The sequence below is a fragment of the Rosa rugosa genome, chromosome 6 (genome assembly GCF_958449725.1).
Source record: "Rosa rugosa chromosome 6, drRosRugo1.1, whole genome shotgun sequence".
NCBI lineage: Eukaryota > Viridiplantae > Streptophyta > Magnoliopsida > Rosales > Rosaceae > Rosa > Rosa rugosa.
Genome location: NC_084825.1, coordinates 23,525,784 through 23,548,003, shown reverse-complemented (window position 1 = coordinate 23,548,003; position 22,220 = coordinate 23,525,784). Strand labels below are relative to the sequence as shown.

Here is a 22,220-nt window from a genome sequence, read left to right as displayed (position 1 = left end):
ATTATGCCTACGCATGACTTTATATTATGCTATTGTTTATATTTTATTTTGAGTGTTTCAGTTGTCTCGAGAAGGGTCTGATCCAGCTAAATCACGAGATATCTTGGTCTGCTACTATCTCTATCGGTCTCGCTTATCTGTAAAACAAATAAAGGTGAGAGGGAAGACCGGGTGTGCCGGCCTTCAACGCTCCGATGCCTAAGTCAGTATCGTTATAAGATAATGATAATAGAAAGTGATAGTAAACAGTTACCTCTTTGGGTTGTTGGAGATGTCCTTAATGTAGCAGATTTGTGGGAGCTTGGTCCCGTTTCTTTTGGTGTGGGATGTTTGGGGTTCCCGATATTACCTCGAGGGGTATCAGGACCCTCAGCTAGGAGCTTTCTTTACTTCTGCATTGGCAACACGAGTCTTGTGCTTCCGATACTTGTGCTTGGGAGGTATGTGCATACCAACAAGTCCCCCAAGTCCCCGGTCAAGAGTTCTCTTGGGTGGGAAGTTTTTTTTTGGTAGAAGTATCGGAAGTGCAAAGCGAGTTCCTGCCACGTGGCTTCCGTACGACCATTACCCCCCAGTCCCCCAAGTCTCCACCTAAGAGGATTTTTGGCTGGGGTGAGGAGATCATTCTCGCAATTGCCATTGTGTCGCTATCGTGAATCTGTGGTAGGGTTTCATGCGTATTTTGGCGCATATGCCATACCCTGGTGACACGTGTGCTGTTGTCATTCGTTTTTCGTGTGCGGGAAGTCCGGTGTACTGGAGTCCGTAACATGTAATAATGGCGTAGTGGTAGGGAGTCGAGGCGACGACGCATGACCTCTATAACGCTCAGAGATGTCGGACACATGGTGGAATCTGGTGTCGTCTTCTTGCACGTCCAACGGTTCCTGTACTCTTGAGGTCCCGATATATAGACAAAGGAGGGAGATGGGGGTGGTTACTGTTGTTGGAAACCGAAATAGAGGTGAGTAAAGTTAGAGCCTTTAGTGTTCGGGAAGCTTGAATCTTTCGTTTGGTGGTCCGAATTCCGGGCGTTGGCGTCTTTTCCTCTGTTTTCCGGTTTGAGGAGTGAACAGGTACGCTGTCTCTTGACTTTCCAGGGTTTCTTTCTGAGAACATTTGTGTGGAGTGTGGGTTTGCTGAGGGGTCGTTTGCCGGAGGTGAGAGTTGCCAATAGGCTTTGGGTCGTTGTGGGTTCGGTTAGTCTTTAGGGAAGGTGAATTTTGGGTTTAGTAGGGTTTTCTGTTGCGGCTCCGAGCTAGGTTATTAGATTTTGAAATTTTGTGGGGCGGGTCGGGGAAGGCGATAGGTAGGAGGCGATTGACTAATCTTGGGTGTCGTTCGCAGTATGGCACGGGAGCATCGTGGTCGCAGTAGGTGAGAAGGTTCTTCTTGTGGAGGTGGTGAAGGTGTTTCTCGTGGCAGTGTCAGCGCTTCTCGTGGAGGTGGCGAGGGTGCTCCTCTCGGATGTGGGGAGGTTGCTCCTCACGGAGGTGCCGTAGGCCCTTCTCGCGGAGGTGGCGAGGGTTCTCCTCGAGGAGGTGTTGGTGGCACTTCTCGAGGAGCTAGCGAGGGTTCTCCCGAGTAGGGTTGATCATATCGCGGGGCCCGAGGTTCTCGAAGCAGGGAATGTTGAGGTATTGGAAATTCCTCACTCGCTAAGTGGGTGGCTGCTCCTTGGCGAGATGCCCATTGATCAACCGGGTCCATGTATGACTAAGGAGCAGATCGCCGATATGAGGACGATTTGGGGTATTTTGGGCAATGTACTGTTAAGCCCCTTAAAAGATGGTGAGTGTTTTAGCCAGCCAGAGGTGGGGTGGGCGTGCTTTTACGAGTATCAGCTCAAGTGTGGGATGACGTTCCCGATACCGGAGGAGCTGCAGTATTTGCTATCGTGTCTTAACATATATTTAGGGCAGTTGTCGCCTAACGCGCTAAGGCAATTGATGGGAGTTTTGCTGTTATAGAAGCTCAGCAGGCAGCTATGTCCTAGCATTGGCGAATTTAACTTCATGTTCAAGATGCAATATTCGATGAAGGCTGGAGATAGCGGCTGTGTGAATTTTAGGGCACGCGGCCTCGCGATTATTGAGGACCTTCCATCAAACATTTATGCTCACTGGAGGGGCAGGCCTTGCCTGGTTGGGGGCCGCTGGCAGAACCCGGACATGGTGCATCGGGTTCCCACTCGTTTCCAGCCTATCTGTGAGTATCGTGATTGCGTTTTTGGTAAATTTTCTTTTTCCATTTGTGTGCTAACAGCGTGTCTTTGTATCGTAGTGAGGCAGGAAGCTATCCTGACCACGCTAGAGCAGAAGCGTGTTGCGAGGGTTTTGGGCGTGTTCCCCAAAGGGAAGAGGGGTTTCTATCGCCTGTGTAAGCTTTCGATATACGAGAGGTTTGAGCTGGCGAGGTGTCCGGATGAGGGGTTTTGTTTCATTGTTGTGTACAATATGTTATCGTTTATTCATTTTTGGCTTCGCTGACATTGTACTTTCGTTTTGTAGCGGATATGCCTAACGAGGCCGGTGGCAAGACCGACGCTCCATATGCTGAAGTTGATACCGATGTCATCATCGAGGAGTTGTTGCGAGAGTCGGAGACGGCGAGGAGATGTAATGTTGACCTTCCCGACAAGAAAGTATATGTGACTGATCATCGAGTGAACATGCAGCTGCCCGACGAAGTATACTTAAGGCTTCCCGATAGCGTGCTGGAGTATCTCAACCAGCGAGCCGAGGAGGAGGCGGGTGCTGAAGGGCACGTGGCTCAGGGCTACCAAGAACCGGGTGTTGAGGAGGTAGCACCTTCGTGGGATCAAGAGGATGAGGTGGGTCAACGTTCTCGAGTACTTGCTGGGGAGCGCCAGTCCCCCAAGATCCAAGAAGGCAGAAGGCAGTCCCCTCGAGTCTAGGGAGGAAGGGTGGAACGTGGTGCCGTAAACGAGCACTCGGAGCCCGGGGTTGAAGCGGAGATCTCCATCGAGGAGCTGTTCGAAGAAGCTGAACGGCGCCAGAACGATACCAGTGCCAGGGCTCACCTGGTACAAGATGTTGTGTTGGAGCAGCTGGACGCTGTTTTTGGTGACGACATCGGTGCTCTGGTGTTGCGAGAAGTGATTACTATTGACAGCGGGGAAGCTGAGGTGACTAGCCAAGCCGTTGGTGATGTGATTCATGCTGCCGAGGTTCCTGAGATTCGTCAGGAGGTTGGAGAGGGCGATGTCAGGGTACTCAAGTTGTCGAGATGGAGACCCATGTCTAGGCTGGTGAGGTGGATATGAACCAAGTGTTGGAGACTTGCGCTCTGACTGACAGAGCTGGGTTGAGGAAGAGGGCTGCTTATCATCTTCCGCTCGGGAGTCCCCCAGTGGGTGTTAGTTTTGATACTCGCGGAGGCAAGAGGTCTCGGGTTGATGGTGTAGCACGCTCGGGATCTATAAGTGGGGGTTCTCGGGGTTCTCGTGACGAGGTTGCTGGGGGTCTCGCACACACTCTTGGCGAGATTGGGATCACAGATGGTGCCATTCTACACATGGTTGCCGATTTGCACAATTACCATCGTGATTGCAGCCGTGTGAATGTTGAGGATCCTCGCCTTGAGTATCGGGAGGCCCAAGAGAGATTGATGAGGGTACGAGTTGCGTTTTGCATGCATTCTATTTCATGTGTTATTATTTTGTTTGTTTTTTTTAATGTTCTGATTGCTTGGCGTGCAATGTAGGATGTGAACATGAACTATCAAGCCTCCGCTGAGTTGCTTGCGCATTTTGATCGGGAGATCGACCGACTGCAGGGGGAGCTGAATACCCAGAGGGAGCGGGCGTACGAGCTCCAGGTTGCGTTAAATCGCGGCCAAGTGGAGCGTGAAGAGATGAGGCGGGCGATTGACGATGGGATCGCGAGAAAGATGGAGTTGGAGCGATCGCTCGCAGTAGAGGAGTCTCGTCGTTAGGAGGTTAAGGATGATGTTGCCCCACTGAGGAAGTCAAATCTGGACCTGACCAGTAAGTTGCAACGAGCCGAAGTTAGGTTAAAGGCCTTGGAGGAGTTTAGGACCCGAGTTGGCGTTGTCAAGGAGCGTTTGCAAGAGTTGGAGAGGCAGGTCCAGGAGTGCGATGCCGAGTTGGAGCTTCGCGGTGCAGCTTTGGAGAGTTTGGCTCCTTATCCTGATCGCGTTGTGGAATTAGAGGGGCAGGTTGGTACTCTACAAGGAGAAATTGATCGTTTGAGGGTTGTTGAGCGCCAGGCTGGCGAGAGGGAGGCAAAGCTGGAGCGATTAAGGAAAGAGTTGGGCGAGGAGCGAACTCGGGCTAGCGCCTTCGCTGATGAGTGCATTCGACTGCGTGCCGCTGCCGAGATGCATTTTGACAAGCTCAAGAAGGCCAAGCGAGATGGCGCGGCAAAGGCGGTGGATCAATATCTTCTGTCATCCAACTTTCAGGAGAAGATAAATAAGGCCTTCTCGGATGGGGCCTTGCACTTAATCCGTGATGGTATTGCCGTTGGCTGGATTGATCAGGAGAAAATGGTCCACAATATGCAGGCGAAGAAAGCGGCGAGATCGCAAACAAGTGCCGCGAGTAGTGGTCGCGACGGGGGGATTGTTATCCGCTAACTAGCTACTGCCACGGAGCGCGTCTCGAGCCAGGCTGGCGAGCGCGAGGTGGAGGGTGCTGATGTTGGTAAGCAAGGGGAAGTGCGCGTAGATGCCGAGGTCAAGCTGCAGGGCGAGAATGTTAGGGAGCGAGACCGAGTAGGGGAGCAGGATCGCAGTACCGAGGGCGAGACATAGCTTCTCTTTCTATTTTTGCTTTACTAGTGATAGGCTTATTGACGTGTACATGCTTTGAATTTTGTCGAGACATCGACCGATTGGTCTTCCTTTTGGAATGTCCGTTTTGCGTTGGAAATATGAAAAGTTTATTGGGAACAAACATTTTTTGAGCGATAGTCCCCCATGCGCTGAATATATTTACTGCTTTGTCGATTTGGTGCGATGTCATTATTGCAGGTCATTAAAGCAGCGTGACCATTGGTCATCTGGGGGCGGTTTATGGCAATGGCTTTCACCTATAAATAGGCTGAGTGAGGGAGGGGGGCTGATCATATTTTCAGCATGGCATTCTCCTTGTTTTTCATTGTGCTTCTGCTCCTGAAATCCTTTCTCCCATTTGTCAGTTTGCTTTCCAGAATTCTGGGCTTTATAGCTTAATCTTATGCCCGGGTTATACGCTTTATAGCCTAATCTCAGGCGGGCTCGGCATCACCGCCCCTTGGCGGGTTGAGCAGTCGGTGTTCCTGCAGAACTGAGCCTCCGTCCATGTGAGCAACCCAAGGGCACTGATTGCTGGTAGTGCGGCGGGGCTACAACGGTGGAGATCGGGTGGCGGTAGGGCAGAGAGTGGCACTGCCCCCCAGTCTTTCCCACCAGAGTTTGACCAACCCGTCAATCCCCAGGGTTAGTGATCTTCTTCCGGAGCTCCTCATATTCCAAAGAATCAGACTTGGTTGGAGGGGTGACGAGGATAGTTATATGTGTATCGCACTCGTGTGCTAGGATGTATATCGCATCAGCATGTTAAGATGTGTAACGCATTTTCATGGAGTATGTATATCGCATTTGTATGGAGTGAAGATTGGTGTATCGCTATTGGCTGCAAAGCCTTTGTAATAAATTTCCTTTGTATACCATTCTGGAGTAATAAATGTATCGCCTTTCATTATGATATTGTCTTTCATTTCCGTACTCGCATTTCATTGTGTTATTTTCCTTTCATTATGTATCGCCCTTCATGGCGTTGGAGTATGTAAGCATTGGGCGTTGCCTTTGGTAGTCGACATGTATCGTTATGCATTCCTTGCAGATACTATGTTGTTTAACATTTGGTATTGTATCAGAACTTAGGGTGAGGACGTGTTGTGAACTTTCGGCATTCCTGTTTGGCTTTCATTGGGCATTACTTTACTGGTATCGCATTTGTTCGTGATTCCTTTGTTTGTTGCGTAGTGTCGCATTTGTTGATGTTTATTATCGTTGATAATAGCACATTTTGTACTTGCTTATCACGATGTATCGTGTATCATTGACATTGATTATCGTTGATGAAAAACATTCATTCATTTTTTTATGGCGATGTATCGCATATCGTTGGCGTTTATTATCGTTGATTGCAATTGGCAACGCAAGGGTTTGCGAGGGACATCGTCTTGCTGTAACAGCTGAACCGGCCGCAAGAGATATCACATTTACATTAGTGATAAAGCATAGGCAATAAGTTGGGATTGCTATACAGCGTGCCCTTGCGTGTAATCGTGGTCGGCTTAGGGCCTATGGCAATGGTGATATGGGAATACAATATTTGACCATTTAATGGTCGACTAGCGATAATCGTTAGCGTTCATTAAGTGATGAAAAGTATGACGAGTAAAAGCATTTCATTCATTGTGAGAGCATTGCATTCATTGTGGGAGGAAGGGAGTACTTTATTCATTTCTGCGCTAAGGCGCGCAGTTACAAAGTACACTTGATTAAAATGATAAGAGGGGGTGGTGGTGTTCACGTTGTCATGGAGAAAGGCGATAGCGAGGTGGAGATTGCATAGCCTGGGTGTCTCGCTCTACCTGGGGTAGTAGCGGAGGTGTTGGGCGTTCCATGGATGTGAGAGAGTGATACCGTCTGCTCCCCTCAGGTAGAAGGTAGCGGGTCCGACGGCCTCGGTGATCTCGTATGGCCCTTCCCATGTGGCTTTCATCCCTGTTGGAGTTGTCATCTTTTCGTTCATCACCCAATCCCCAACAGAGAAGAGGCGAGGCATAACCCTTGCATTGTAGTACGGGCGATACGCTGCTTGTTATTGATATTGTGGAGGTGGGCTCGCTCTCGGTGCTCTTCCAAGAGGTCAGAGTCGAGGTTCAACCCTTCCGAGTTGGTGAGTGCGTCAAAGCATGCCACTCTATCGCTTTGCACTTCTTGCTCAACCAGGATTACTGCCTCAGTGCCGAACGACAAGCAGAAGGGAGACTCGCCATTGGCCTCCGTTGGGGTTGTTCTGATCGCCCAAAAGACCTCGGGTAGCTTCTCAGCCCATAAGCCCTTGGCGTCGTCCAACCTCTTTTTCAAGTTCTGCTTGATGATCTTGTTGACTGCTTCGACCTGGCCATTTGTCTGTGGGTGTGCAGGGGAGCCTATCAAATCTTTGTGCCGTACTGGCCGACAAATTCCTTGAGTGTATCGTTATCAAACTGTGCCCCATTATCGGTGATGATTGTTTCAGGGATTCCAAATCGGCAATAAATGTTCTTCCATAGGAAGTTGATGACCTTGGCGACTGTGATCATGGCTAGAGCCTCGACCTCAACCCACTTGGTGTTGTAGTCCATGGCGACAATGGCGAATTTTAACTGTCCTGGTGTTGTTGGAAATTTTCCAATGAAATTGAGTCCCCATTGGCAGTATGCCCAAGGGGCAATAATGATTGAGAGTGGTACAGACGGTGTGAGGGGGGAGTTGGCGAGTTGATGGCATTTGAGGCATGTGATAGCAAAACGCTTTGCGTCTTGCTTGATTGTGGGCCAGTAGTATCCTGTACGCAGTGCCTTGAATGCTAGGTTTCTTGCCCCTGCGTGGTTGCTGCAAACCCTGCTATGCAGCGATAGCAGAACTAGCTGTCCTTCCTCGAGGGAGATGCATTTCAGTAGGAGGAATGACCGTCCTTTCCTGTACAACTTGCCTTCTCGGACTGTGTATAGTGTTGCCCTTCTGGTGGCTTGATACCCTGGGAGAGATAGCAATGAATGGGTCCATCCATGAGGGTGCGCGTTGGCTCTCTGTAAGGAATATCTCCGAGAATGGTTTGTCGATACTAGGCTTTTTCAGGACTTCCATTTTAAGGTTTCCGATATCGGTGTTTAGTGGCGATGTTGCCTGCCGGGCGACAGCATCTGCCATAGTGTTCTGTGCTCGAGGGATCAGAGTGATGGTGTGGCTAGGTAGGCATTGCTGGAGTAGTGCTTTTGTGAGTGATTGATAATGAGATAAATGTGGTTCCTTGGCCTGGAAATCACCACCGACCTGGTTTACGACAAGTTGTGAGTCACTAAAGATGTCTAGGCGTGTGACTCCCAATTCCTTTGCCAACTGGATGCTAGCTATGAGTGGTTCGTACTCGGCTGCATTGTTCGAGGCTTTGAACTTGAATTGTAGCGCGTACTCGTATGTGTGTCCCTCTAGGTCAGTCAAGACCACTCCGGCTCCATTGAGCTTACTGTTAGAGAATCCGTCGACGTGAAGAGTCCATGTCGGGGTGGTGCTTGGTCCCGCTACGGTCTCATTTGGTGGGTCATCGTCCTCTCGAGGTATGAATTCTGCAATGAAATCTGTGGTAGCCTGTCCTTTGATAGCCGTACACGGCGTGTAGTGGATGTCGAAATCGCCAAGCTCAATGGACCACTTTACCAACCTGCCCAAGGATTCTAGTTTTTGGAGGACCTATTTCAATGGTTGATTGGTCAAGACATTTATGGTGTGTGCTTGGAAGTATTGTCGTAGTCGCCGGGCGGCTGTGAGGAGTACGAGGGCGAACTTTTCTATATCGGAATACCTGGACTCGGCATCGTTGAACCCCTTGCCGGTGTAATAGACTGGTAGCTCCTCACTGTTCTCGCGTCTGACTAGGGCAGCACTGATCGCTGTGATTGATACTGCGAGATAGATGTACAAGACTTCTTTGGGATGAGTTTGGAAAGAGTGGGCATTGATGCCAGGTAGTCTCGGATGCCTTGAAAAGCTTTGTCATGCTCTGGTCCCCAGTTGATTTTGTCGGTGTGGTTAGTTTTAAGGAGCTTGAAGAAGGGAGCGCATTTGTCGGTACGTTAAGCGGGATATGAACCGCGCGAGAGCGACGACCTTCTGATTTGGGTGCTTAAATGCAACTTACGCGCAATAAGGGTACGGTCATCAAAGAAGTGGGAAATATTTGAACCCGAAATTATCGTACCACGGAGATTGAAAAGCTAACTACAATCCTTGGTTATGCCGATTACTAAGTCACCAACAATTTAACAAACAAAACCTAAAAATAGCACCAATCTATTTACATGCCCGGGTCGGAATAACCAAGCCTAAAATTGGTCAAGAAAACCACAAGTGAATGCGGAAACCCACAACCAAATGGTATGGACAATGAAAGTGGTTTGTGAAATTTGATTTTTGATTTTGAAAAATAAATTGACAATTGAAATTTAAAGTAGCTAATAAAAATTGAGATAATAGAAACTAATCAAGAAATGGGAATTAGGTCACTAGGGTATCCTCCTAGCCAAATTTAATGCACAAATATATTCCGACAATGGTCATTCAATTCATAGTGGCATCAAGAACCGTACCCAAGACTTTTTAAGGCTCATGGATCAATAGATTCCTTAAAGGGTATTCCTACTCCGGATCAAGTTTCGTAGAAACTCAATTGGGACAATCTATACCTTGTTAGGGCCTCTAGTTGCACCAAAAGGCGGAGAGTCCTAGGATCAAGGTTCTCATGCTAGCCACTACGGCAATCGAAATTGGTATTGTAACTAACCATGTTCTAAACAAGTGTCCTAGCTATAAATTAGAGAAGTGATTAGGTCCCCTAATTTGTTTTAGACATGCTCATCTACACATTCAAGAGTTAATCAAGCTCCTAAGCATGCATCTAAGCCAAATATTATAGAATAGAACATATGCCAAACACGAAATTGAAAACCATTAAATCAAAACATATTTATTACATTAAATCCATGCTAGGGCTCAAACCCTAGCTTCCTAAATAGACTACTCACAACCCATCCACAAATCAATAACAATATTCATCAATTAAAGAGGTAAAGGTGAAGAGGAGTGGAAATAATAAGAACAAGTCACAAATTGCTATGGAGCAATTATGACAAGCCTTGATTTATGGCTTCCCACTATACCCAATCTCAAGTCTTGATGTAGATGAGATCCCTTGAAGCTCCTTGAAATCCCTTTGAGAAATTGATGAAATTTTGGTGAGATGAATCTTGGTGAGGAGGAAAATGGATCTTGGTGAGGTGATGGTGGATCTTGATGAGGAGGTTCTTGGTGAGGAAAAGAAATGGTGTGTTGGAGAAGAAGAGGGAGAGAGAGGGTAATGGGGTTTTTGCAGAGAGAGAGAGAGTGATGTTGGGTGAGGTCGTGCGGGTACTGTAGTCGTTCCTGAAGATGAGGTTATGAATATATATATATATATATATATATATATATAGTCGTCTCGGTGGCTGGCTAAGAGGATAAGAGAAGGGTTTAGGTGGCGGTATGTGAGTGGCCAGGAGAGAAAATAAATAAAATTGAAAAAAAGGAGCATGTGCAAGCGGCTGGGAAAGGAAACAAAATTGATATATGGCAATCTTTAGTTAATTGAAAAGAAAGGAAGGTGGGGTGACACGTGCACCATATTAACTAAACCATTGGCTAACAAACTAATTAATTAATCAATGATTAATTAATTAATTATCCATTTTTCACTTCACTTCATTTTTTTCTTTTTCTTCTTGTCTCTTTCATGATTCGAAGTTATCCTTGCACCGATTATGATGTTGGATTTTGCACACTTCTTGACATCAATTGCAGCTCACCGGCATCGATTATTTTGTCATTTTTCCGAAAACTCCAATTTCGCTCTATTTTCACGCCAATTTCTTTATGTTTCCGCAACTCCACTTATTTGCTACAAGATAAATAAAATTGGATTAATTACATTATAATTGGCTCAAGGATTAACTTATTTCTAGTGTTTTAGATACAATTACATGCATATAAATGCGTGTAATCACCTTCCCTGTAAGGGATTGTACCTCATGTCGAGGATGGCCTGGACTTTCTCAGGATTTGCTTCAATGCCTCTCTCATTGACTACAAAGCGCAGGAATTTTATGCCAAGTACGCCAAACACGCACTTGTCTGGGTTGAGTCGCATACCGTATTGGAGTAAGATGTCGAAGACGATGCCCAAGTTCTTGATGTGGTCCTCGATGGTGATGCTCTTGAGAAGCATATTGTCCACATATACCTCCATTATCTTCCCGATATGATCTGCGAACATGGCGTTGACTAGTCTCTAGTACGTGGCCCCAACGTTCTTAAGGCCAAATGGCATTACTTTGTAACAATATAAACCCTTGTCGGTGGTGAAAGATGTGTGATCTTGATCGGAAGGTTCCATGGTGATCTGGTTGTAACCCGAGAAGGCATCCATAAAGCTAAGGAACTTGTGGCCTGCGGTGGAGTCGACTAGTTGATCAATTCGTGGTAAGGGAAACTGTCCTTTGGGCAAGCCTTGTTCAGGTTGGTGTAATCGACACACATGCGCCATTTGCTGTTGGGTTTCTTTACCATCACAACATTGGATAACCATGTTGGGTAGGATACTTCCCTGACAAACCCGATATCCTGGAGTTTCTTGACTTCGGCCTGGATGGCTTTGTATTTTTCTTCCGTGAAGGCCCTTCTTTTCTGTCTGATCGGGGGAACGTCCGGTGAGATGGTGAGCTTGTGGGTCAGCAGTTCAGGCGATATCCCTAGCATGTCGGGGTATGACCATGCAAACACTTCCTGTTTGGTCTTGAGGAAGGCGATTAATTCTACTTGAAAGTGTGGGTCCGTCTTGGAACCGATCTTGACCTTTCTTTCCGGTTGTGTATCGGATATTGAGACCGATATCAAGCCTTCCAAAGCATCTGGTCTCGGGTGCTTGAGTTTGCGTTTATCTTCATTCTTTTTGCTGCGTGTATCGCAGGCGTCTGGAGTCTCGGGATCCTCCTTTGGATTGTCAGGCTTATCAGATAGAGAGGGCAGGTCTGCGGTTAGGAGTACCTCGCATCTGCCGTGTCCCCTCACGATAGTCAAGGAGTTGCACTGTCTCGCCAGCTCCTGATCGCCTCGGATGGTGGGGCTGCCCCCCGGGGTGGGTATTTTCATCATTAACATGTGCCCTGCGACAAAGCATTGAAGTCCCCAAATGGCGTCTCGCCCTAAGATGACGTTGTAGGAAGAGGGGCAGTCGACAACAATAAAATGCGCTGTCATAGTGGCGATAGTGCTGCCTCCATCGAGTGTGATTCACAAATTGTCGGACCCCAAGGGCTGTGTGATTTCTCCTGCAAAGCTGATTAGGGGCTCGTGATCTTGGGTCAGTTTCTTCTTGTCTCGGTTCAAACCTTCATAGCAGCTGCCAAACGTGACACTAACCGCCGCGCCGCTATCGACCAGGACCCGGTGGCATCGATAGTGGTCGATGACCATAGTGATCAGGAAGGGATCGTTGTGATGTTTCCTTATCGTGTCCTCATTGCGATTAAAAGCAATCGAGTCACATTCCACCTGCGGGGTGTGGTAGCCATGACTGAGTCCCAACACCTCCTGTCCCCGAGGGCATTGTTGCTTTTGTGCGTGAAGAGTCTCGGGTGCTCTTGGGGTGCCTCCATGTATCTTTAGAATCTGTCCGTAGACTTCAATGGCGTTGGCTTCCGTTGCGGGAGTACTATACTGCGAGAGCTGGCTGCTTTGAATGAGGTGCTCAATAGCATTTTTCAGTGCCCAGCAAATATTGGTGGGGTGGCCGGCTTCCTCATGGTATGTACAGTATTTGCCATTGTCTCGTGGCTTGGCCTGACCAAGTTTGCGCCGTGGTGGGCGTGGGATGATGTCTTTGTGGTTATTCCAAATTTCTTCGTATGAAGCGATGAGTGTGGTGTAAATCTCGTATCGGCGTGCCTCGTATCTCTGGTTTTCCCTGTATCGGGTACCGCCATATAGCGCATCGCGATACCGACTGCCTGATGAGTTGTACTTTGGCTTCTCGGGGCTCTTCCCGTACTGTTTGTCCCATTTTATCGTTGTAACCTGGTCATTCTCCTGGGGTTCTATCATGGTGTTGGACAGGCTTTTCTCTGTTGGTGTCTGTGTTCCTGCTATCGGTGGTCCCAATGGGGTTATTGAGTTGAGGTACATTGACTGGGTGTGTATTGGTGCTGGTGTTGCGACCAAAGGTGTCGTACTCGGCCTACGCGAAAAAGGTGGTGGCGTCGAGGAGGTCATCGTATGTCGTAGGGGGCTTGGTGTTGATTTGCAATAGGAAGTATCCCAGCTGGAGGGCCTGCTTGAATGTCGATGCCTCTAGGGCTGGGTCAAGCGAGCGGCACTATGTGGTCTGCTTTTGCCATCGGTGAACAAAGTTTTGCAATCGCTCATTTGGTCGTTGCTTGAGCCTGAATAGGTCAGGCGTCGTGCGATAGCCACTGCCGCACAGAATGAACCGGCGGAGAAATTTGTCCCCGAGCTTCTAGAAGCTGTCGACGGAGTTAGCAGGGAGGTTAAGGAACCACGCAAGGCCTCGTCCGTCAGGGTTTCCTTGAATGCGTGGCATGCCATTGCGTCCGTGTATCGGGTTCCATGTAGGAGTGATTGGAAGACTTCCAAGTGGTGGTATGGATCTCGGGTTCCATTATATTTCTCAATTTTGAAGGGTTTTGCCTCCTATGGGCGTTTCTCAGCTTGTATCAGGGGAGTGAATGGTCCCATCTTTCCCTGGAAGTCTGCTATGATCGGTTGCCAACCGGACCTGTTCTCAGCATTCTCAATCCACGCCTCATCTGTAGTAACAACCGGGTGTTGGGGTCCGGTGGGGGTATATTGGCGGATGCAGCTGTATTTGTGCCCGACACCCCTGCCCTATTGGGTACGTGCTAAGGTGGTGGCGCTGTGCCTAGCTTATTGGGAAAAAGAGGGGAGTTCAGGTAAATCACTTGCGGTTCAGTGCTGGTGCTGCCTGAGGTGGGGCCCGTGAAGCTTCCAGAGGTTGCGCTTGGTGGCACAAAAGTGCTAGCGAGACAGGTGCTTGGGTCAGTGGTGAGGATTTCGGGAGTGCTGGTAGCCATTTAGAGTGTTGTTCTGCCAGCAAGGGGCGAGGGGACTCCTCCTAGAGCCAAATGTTTCAACTGTCTCGGGAAGGGTCTGATCCAGCTAAATCACTATATATCTTGGTCTGCTACTATCGCTATCGGTCTCGCTTATCTGTAAAACAAACAAAGGTCAGAGGGAAGACCTGGTGTGCCAGCCTTCAACGCTCCGATGCCTAAGTCAGTATTGTTATAAGATAATGATAATGGAAAGCGATAGTAAACAGTTACCTCTTTGAGTTGTTGGAGATGTCCTTAATGTAGCAGATTTGTGGGAGCTTGGTCCCGTTTCTTTCTGTGTGGGATGTTTGGGGTTCCCGATATTGCCCCGAGGGGTATCGGGACCCTCAGCTGGGAGCTTTCTTTACTTCTGCATTGGCGACACGAGTCTTGTGCTTCCAATACTTGTGCCTGGGAGGTATGTGCATACCAACATTGAGCATGCCATATATATTTTGTTATATATTATTTGTGAAATTTGAGCATGTCCTGTAATTGATATTACTATCTTCTATAATTGTTTTTAATGTGGAATTTTAAAGCATGTTTTAGCAAGTTTTACTATTGCTTACTGCCCTATATAATTGTGATTTTTATATGCTATGTTTTATTCATTAATTATTAAACAGGCTTTGGTTATTCCTTATTTAGTATGCTATATATAAATTGAATTTTGCCCTGATAATGAAAATTCATGCGCATTATAAATACATAATTACCATGATAAAGCATTTTCACATAGCATCGGAAAAAAAAAATGCGACCATTACGAATCTTGGTCTTGAAATCTAATTCATATTCTTGGAAAATAATTCACCTGGATGTCTTTATGACTGCGTAATTTATATATCTTCTCTCTTGTTTATGTAGATGGCTGATCCAACTCGACCTGAATTTGACATTTTGGACTTAGAAGGACTTGAGTACCATCGTTGGGTTTCTGATGTGGAAACCGCCTTTGTGGCGAAAGACTACACTGCCACCATCGTAACTCCCACCGACCCCAAAGACAATGGACCGTCTAACAAGGTGAAAGCAAGTGCCTTAATGTTTCTAAGGCGACATATTGATCCTAGCCTACGCTGGGAGTACCTTCAGTTGAAGACACCGATAGAATTATGGGATGCCCTTAAGGGACATTTTGGGAACATTCATGACACTTTGCTCCCAGAACTGACCTTTAAGTGGAATGAAATCCGCTTGCTTGACTACAAAAGGGTCAATGACTTCAACAAGGGCATGTTGCGCCTAAAGGCACGTCTCAATTTATGTGGAATGGAACTCACAGAAGATGATATGATCCAAAAGAATCTTTCCACTTTTCCTACCTCATCACTTATACTAGCGAACTAGTATAGGCTGGAGTATGACAACAAAAGAATCACAACCTTCAATAAGCTTATCAACCTACTTCAAGTGGCTGAGAGGCATAATGAGGTTCTTTTGAACAACAATGCCAGGCCCGTTGGGACAAAGAAAATTTCCGAAGCCAATTATGGCAAAGTGAAAGGTGGAAAGAACCCCAATGCAAAGGGGGTTGGACGTGCTGATCCCTACCCACGTGGCAGCAATGCCCCACGTGGAAAGGGACATGGGGGCAGTGGTATGGGTCATGGAGGCCCTCCCAATGTATGGTGCAGAGATGGTGGTGCTGGCCCTAGTGGTCATGGAAACAAGGTGCAAAAGGCACCTAAGAACCCTTCAATCAAAAAGGAAAGAGTTGGCAATGAACCATGCTATAGGTGTGGAGTTATAGGGCATTGGTACAAGAACTGCCAACCAAGCAACAAAGTAGCAACCACTACTACAAAAAGTTAATCACACAACACTAATCACACAACGGAACAGAAATTGTCTGTTGTGTGTTTAAGTAAACTCTATTGTACAACGGTATTAATGATGTTCTGTTGTGTGAATGTCAACAAAGTGATAACTTTTTTCTCAGAACTACATTGCACAACGGAATTAAGTATTGTCCGTCGTCTGAGTCTTAAAAAATTTAGCGGCAGATTTCCTTCCACTTTGGAGGCTTGGTTGCCTCTTGAAACACTTAAATTTGGGCTACTAGGTACAACAGGTTTCACTATTTCCGTTGTGCGATTGAAAAACTGAGCAGCAAAGTTTGAGGAAATTTGCTTGAATGTGCAAGCTGTAGAAATTATACAACAGCTTTAACATTTTCTGTTGTGTGAACTAGAAACATAGGCAACAAGATTTTGAGCCAAAATACACTAGGCGGCATGATTCCCTCCACGTTTTGGCATTTTGAATTTATGTAATACACTCGTACAACAGTTTGTTATGGTTCTGTTGTGGGAGTGGCTCGAGAATTTATCGAGGTTTATAGACCTAACAAGACTTGGCCAAAGAAAAAATAAAACAAAACCTCTCGACCCTCCGTGAAACCTCTCTCTCGTGAAACCTCTCATAGTCTAGCACCTCCCTTCTATTCTTTCTTCCCTGATATAGTGACCCAAATCCTCTACTTCGATTTATTCTTGTCCTTGAAATCCTAATTCACAGGTTGTTCTTCATCTTCAGTGAGAAATTAGGGTTCGAATTGGGGCTTGCGCTTCCTTTCTGCAAACCTGCCTCCAACTCCTTCCCCAAGTAGAGCACCAAATCCGGGCTGAGCTTGGTTGGCCGGACCGACCCTCCTTGGATCTTATCACTGTGTCGCGTTTACGCAATCGATTCCAGCCCGATCCACCAAATGGGTCCTGCCCCATCTCCTCCACCCATCGTCGTCGATTCCACCACCGCCCAGATGAAATATGAGAGCTTTCGGGCCTAGACATAGGTGAGTTTAGGGCTTTTTAATGTGGTTTAGTAAACTGTAAGACTCGCATAGTTGTTTTGATTATTGAAATTTTCATCCGATTGAGCTCAAACAGTTTTGTGTCACTTGCAAAGAACTGGTATATTTAGTTTTAAATTTTATGAACTATCTTTTCATTCGAATTTATGTCCTGGATGAATTAATCAAAATGCTGAGGGTCTGTGGCATTTGGGGTAAAGATTACATTTTTTTATGAAGAGGCATGTGGAGTAAAGGAACTAGAGTGGAGGAGAAAATGAAATCTGATTTGCCTCTTGATTTGCAGTTTTCCAGTTGTCACCCAAGCATTCAAGGTGAGGAAAACAAGTCAGGGATCTTATATTTCAAGTTTCTTGATGACGCCTAAAGAAGTTGAATCCGGGGCTGAATTTGAATATAACTATTGATCGATGTTTATCTTTTTTCCTTTTGGCAGATGTGGATTGTATGTTCAGGTTATTTGAGCTGCCGATTGGCTATGACTTTGACTATGATGAATACCACAGGTGAGAAAAAGCCTTTCTATTTGATCATTTTCTGTTTGAGCCCAATATCGAGATGGAACCAAAATGGTTTGTACAGTTTGTCTCTACTCTTTTAGTATTGTTTACAGTTTGCTGGATTTTTAATTGGAAATGTTATTTATAGAAATGAGATAGATCTGCCAAGGTATTGCATCTCATATACTTTGTCAGTTTGTGCCTCATTGTCACTTTTTCTTATAACTTAATTGCTTTTTCTAACTGTTTGACATATATTGGGTGATAGTAATACAATGCTTCATTGAATTGCTTGATTACGCTTTGTTGGGTGAAACCAATTGATTCATATATAGATTCTTGTCATAAGATTGATCATAAGATTGGCATCTAATATAGTGTGATCATAAGATTGATGTATAGCATATAAGTTTATAGAATGGTTTTGCTGGAAAGTTTAGCTTGATGGATGCCAAAATTTTATCATATTATTGGCCAAAATATTGGGGCTGATGGTGTGTTGTTTAGGTCCATTATCTATATATTTTATAGGTGCCTCTGAATGATTGTTTGTGTGGGGAGTTTTACATTTTCAGTCATGTTACAGGTAAATGAAGGGGATTGTGCATTTTATAGACCAAAGATAGATACCAATGTATCTGATGCATTGAACATGAAGTTTCAGTGTGCAACATTACAGGTATGTTGTTATCACTTTCTCTGTTCAACGATCTCTTGTTCTTTTGTTTTCTCATTATGTAAATGTAACTGTCTTAGGGAAAAATACTTTTGTTGCAACTTGATTTTTAGCTACCTGCTCGCTTTGAGCTGTATTACTCAGCAGAGGGTGAAGAAGGCAAGAAGGAGGCACCTGTTATGATACACATAGCCATTTTCGGTTCTGTTGAGCATATGTTTGGTATACTGCTGGAGCACTACAAGGGGAAATGTTTGCTTCCATTTGTTATATGAGTGGTGGCTTATCATTGATTTGGCTGGAAGTTGGACTTTTTTTTTTTTTTCCCTTTAGTTCCAAGATGGAAAGATATGCATTAATATTTGCACTTATGCTTTGTCCTTTGCTGTTTGGTTTAATGTCGGTGGGTAATTTTCTTATGAATAGGTTCTCTAGCAATAACAGTGGCAAATCCAACTGATCTTGTAAAAGTTAGACTTCGAGCTAAGAGAAAATTGCCACCAGGCGCACCAAGGCGCTATTCTGGCACATTAAATGCGTCTTCCACCATCTTGAGACAGGTTGTGCATTGATATTGGATCTTATGTTTCCTAAAGAAATTTCAGGGAGCAGCATTGAATATATTGTTCTTTTTTTTTTTTTTTTTATTGTGGGTACTTTGCGAAAAATTCAGGAAGGAGTTGGGGTTCTCTAGACTGGAATTGGACCTAACATTGCACGTAATGCTATGATTAATGCTGCTGAACTAGCCAGTTATGATCAAGTGAAGCAGGTTAACTCATCCTGAATATGGTCATCATTCCCTTTTGAAGTAAAACTCTTGTTACTCCATTTTAATGTGCAAAATTTCTATGCAGACACTTCTGAAAATTCTCGGGTTAAAGGCAATGTTGTCACTCATCTTTTTGCTGGTATGGGGTAAGTTTCTATGCCAATGATTTTATTTTATTTTACTTATTCATTTTCGACTATGCATATATTTGATCCTCTATTTTCTTTTTTATCGTAGATTATATGGTTGAAAAGCTTGGCATAGAGTTTGTTTTTGCAGGTCAGTGTGGATTAAAGATGGGCAGATCTGGTACCTCTCCCTTGACAATAATGCAGGTAAAAAGGATTGAAACTTTGAATATCAATCATTTCAAAGATTAGTTTCCAGTTTCATTGCTAAATCAAGTAGCTATTATTGATTAGGGTATAGGTTTCAAACGAAACAAATGTACCGATTTGGTTGGTTTAGCATGAAGCTCAAGTTGGTTGGAGGTGACTCTGCTGGCGTTGTGACAGCTTACTATGTAAGTCCCATCTTTTAACTTCATTCATTTATGTCAGTAAATCATAATCTTATTTGAAAGTGTGTACAATTATGTACTTGCAGATGTGCTACCATTATGTACAATTTGTATGGATGAGTTTTGAACACATTTCTTGAGGTGAAAAAGTTTTTAGTTGATCTGAATGTTAATATCTTTTCTCTGGCAGGAAGAGTGATCCCAGAGAGTTTGGTTTACAGCTTTGGGACTCTATTGCTCGATATGCTCAGTGGCAAACATATTCCCCCAAGCTTCGGAATTGAGCTTTGGGACCCTTGTACGTTCTTCTTCAAAAGGAAACTTCGTTGAAGCAAAAAAATATTATATCAGCTTTTGATTCATATGTAGCTATAGCTAGGAATGCTTTCTTGTTTGGTACATTATTTGGTTACTTGAATGTATGGATTTTTGAAAAATGGTAATTGAAATGATATTGATTAGAGTACTGTTTATGTGGTAATTAGGTTAGTGACCAACTGGTCGTAACCACGTCGACTTTCGCAGTCGAGTAGGAAGACCACCCTTATTCCTTTTACAACCTTCTTGTTTCTCCAGTGTGATGTTTTTAGCAACTACAAGGGTATAGAAAACATTCTTTCGACCCTTAGTTTACATTGAAACAGTTGCGTTTGTACAAGGAAACCACATTACTGAACAATTTCCAAAATTTGCAGGAAAAGCGGAAGTACTCGAATAATTTCAAAGGATAGAAGTTTGGGTGTATACTGTTAACCAGACAAAGACCAAAACAGAGAAATATTTTGAAAGTATAACCAAGTTAGGAAACAAGTTCACACCCAAAATTAGAACTTTTCTTTGTCAACTGCGCACTTGAATTGTGAAAATCACCCCGACTTCAATTCAGACAGGAGCAAAATCAGACATTCCAAATCTAACCAGGAGTGGGAAATTCAAATTGTCGAAGCCGGGTAAAATTACATTCCAAGTGGCTACATCGTAAAACCAGAACAAGTTCCAAAAATTTAGTTTCGACTCGGAAACTGTTTTGAGACATCGAGTTTCTCATTTTAAACGAAACTTAAAATGCAAAATTCTTTGACAACGGGAGGAGAATTTAGTAAACCTTTATATGAAATAGCTTTTGAAAATGGTTCGAAGTTAGCCGTAAAAGCACAAGCTACAAGTTCTCAAGAAATCTGAAATTTTCACAAATAGAGAAATGAAACAATTTTCTTGGTAGGGAAAACTCAACGCTAAAACCAAAGAAAAGCATCTGTAAAATGCGTAAGATGGAAATAGGCCTATCACAATAGGGGAACAAGATAGTAGAACAACAAATATAGCGCAACAATGTAACCTTGTTGAGCACTATCGCCGGTACTGTTTGGTCGGAAGAATCTTTGGGAAACGGCTTGATGCCGATACTGTGATGCAAAAGGCTGCACTTCTCTGGAGGGATGTTCAAGGCTCCCTCAGTCTGAACAAACTAGCCAACAACTGGTTCAGGCTCGAATTCTCTCTCGAAGATGATCTTCTTTACGTTCTGGATGAGCGCCCTTGGTACATCAAAGGGAGAATCTTTCATGTCCAGCGTTGGTTTCCTGGTTTCGATCCCCTCTTCACCAGGATTCAGCATTTGGTGGTTTGGATTCGCCTCCCAAACCTTCCTCTCCACTATTATGACCCCAAAGTCCTTGAGGATGCTGTTATGCCCTTGGGAAAATTTATCAAACTGGATGAAGCTACTACTCAAGGCTCACAGTGTATCTTTGCTCGGGTCTGTCTTGAAATTGATATCAGGCACCCTCTTACCAGAATTCTTGTCATCCACACTGAGGATGACCTAGATGATCCAGTTAGTGTTCGTGTTTCCTATGAAGGTCTGTTTGTGGTTTGCTTCCAATGCGGTAGCCACAAACACAAAATCAATACCTGTCCTTTCAGAGTAAGAGAAGAAGATTTTATCCTAGTGGACCGCTTTTCAGATGATGATGAAGTTGAGCCCTCTGAGAAAGAACTTGCTCCTGAAATTAAAGCCTTACTCTCCGACAAAGTCATGGCAGTTTTTCCTCAGCCCAATACCTCTGTTATTCGTGGTCAAGGCCCCACTGAATCCTTTGCTGAACAAGATAGACAGGATGATATTAATCCCATATCTCCCAACTGGACCCTTGTGACCAGGAAAAGGACTCCAGGTGCCAAGTCTTTTACTGGAAAACAAGGTAATGGCAGAGCCACTATTGGAACCAGATCCCTACCAACTCCAAACCGGAGTGGTTTAGTCAAAGATGGCATTTCCTTCAAAGATGCTACTCGGGGTGGTATCACTATTGGTGGCCCGCTTAGGACTATGAATAAGATTGGAAATTCTGCTGCTGATCTTTCTCCCAACTCCCAGGACTTGGTGAGTGGCTTTTTACACTTTAATGATCCTAAGCCTCTTCTTTCTTTCTCTTCATTCCCTAATATTGCTAAACTCTATGCCTCTCCTGATGTTGACAACTGTATCTTGAGGAATTACAATCCGGGTTCAACCTACTCCCCAACTGATGTTGTTGAGTTTTATAACAGCTTCTTTAATAACCCTTTATCTTACTCTCAGGACAACTTTATGGATGCCAAAGAAGATGATGAAAATGCCTTCATCAATAATCTAATTGCTCCTGAAAATTCTGCCGTGGAGGCTTGGGACAACGACAACCTGGAAGATCACATGGAAGTTAGCTCTGGATATCGTAGCCCACTGAAACGATCCAGAGACATGATGGATCATATGCCTACTGAGAATGACAAGAACAAGGAGGCTGGTCCCTCCCAATTTAATAAAATCTCTAAATGAAGATGCTCATTTGGAATAGTCGGGGTACTTCCCGACCTGGATTTCATGCGCAGGCTCTCTTTTATGCTTCTAGTCTAGCTCTTGATGTGTTTTGTATCATTGATACAAGGGCATCAAATGATTTAGGAAATAAAATAGCTAGTAGTCTTCCT

At 45.0% G+C, this 22,220-nt stretch overlaps 1 protein-coding gene across 1 annotated transcript; it reads left to right on the top strand.

Moving 5' to 3' along the window:
- Nucleotides 1-16,091: 16,091 nt before the first annotated feature.
- On the top strand, nt 16,092-22,052 carry LOC133716426 (uncharacterized). The gene is made up of 11 exons (XM_062143139.1): nt 16,092-16,761; nt 16,999-17,093; nt 17,216-17,285; nt 17,866-17,958; nt 18,382-18,515; nt 18,629-18,727; nt 18,813-18,873; nt 19,007-19,062; nt 19,150-19,250; nt 19,438-21,964; nt 22,024-22,052. The coding sequence occupies exons 10-11, from the start codon at nt 20,659-20,661 to the stop codon at nt 22,050-22,052; spliced, it is 1,335 nt and encodes a 444-aa protein (XP_061999123.1). The 5' UTR covers nt 16,092-16,761; nt 16,999-17,093; nt 17,216-17,285; nt 17,866-17,958; nt 18,382-18,515; nt 18,629-18,727; nt 18,813-18,873; nt 19,007-19,062; nt 19,150-19,250; nt 19,438-20,658.
- The last annotated feature ends 168 nt before the right edge of the window (nt 22,053-22,220 follow it).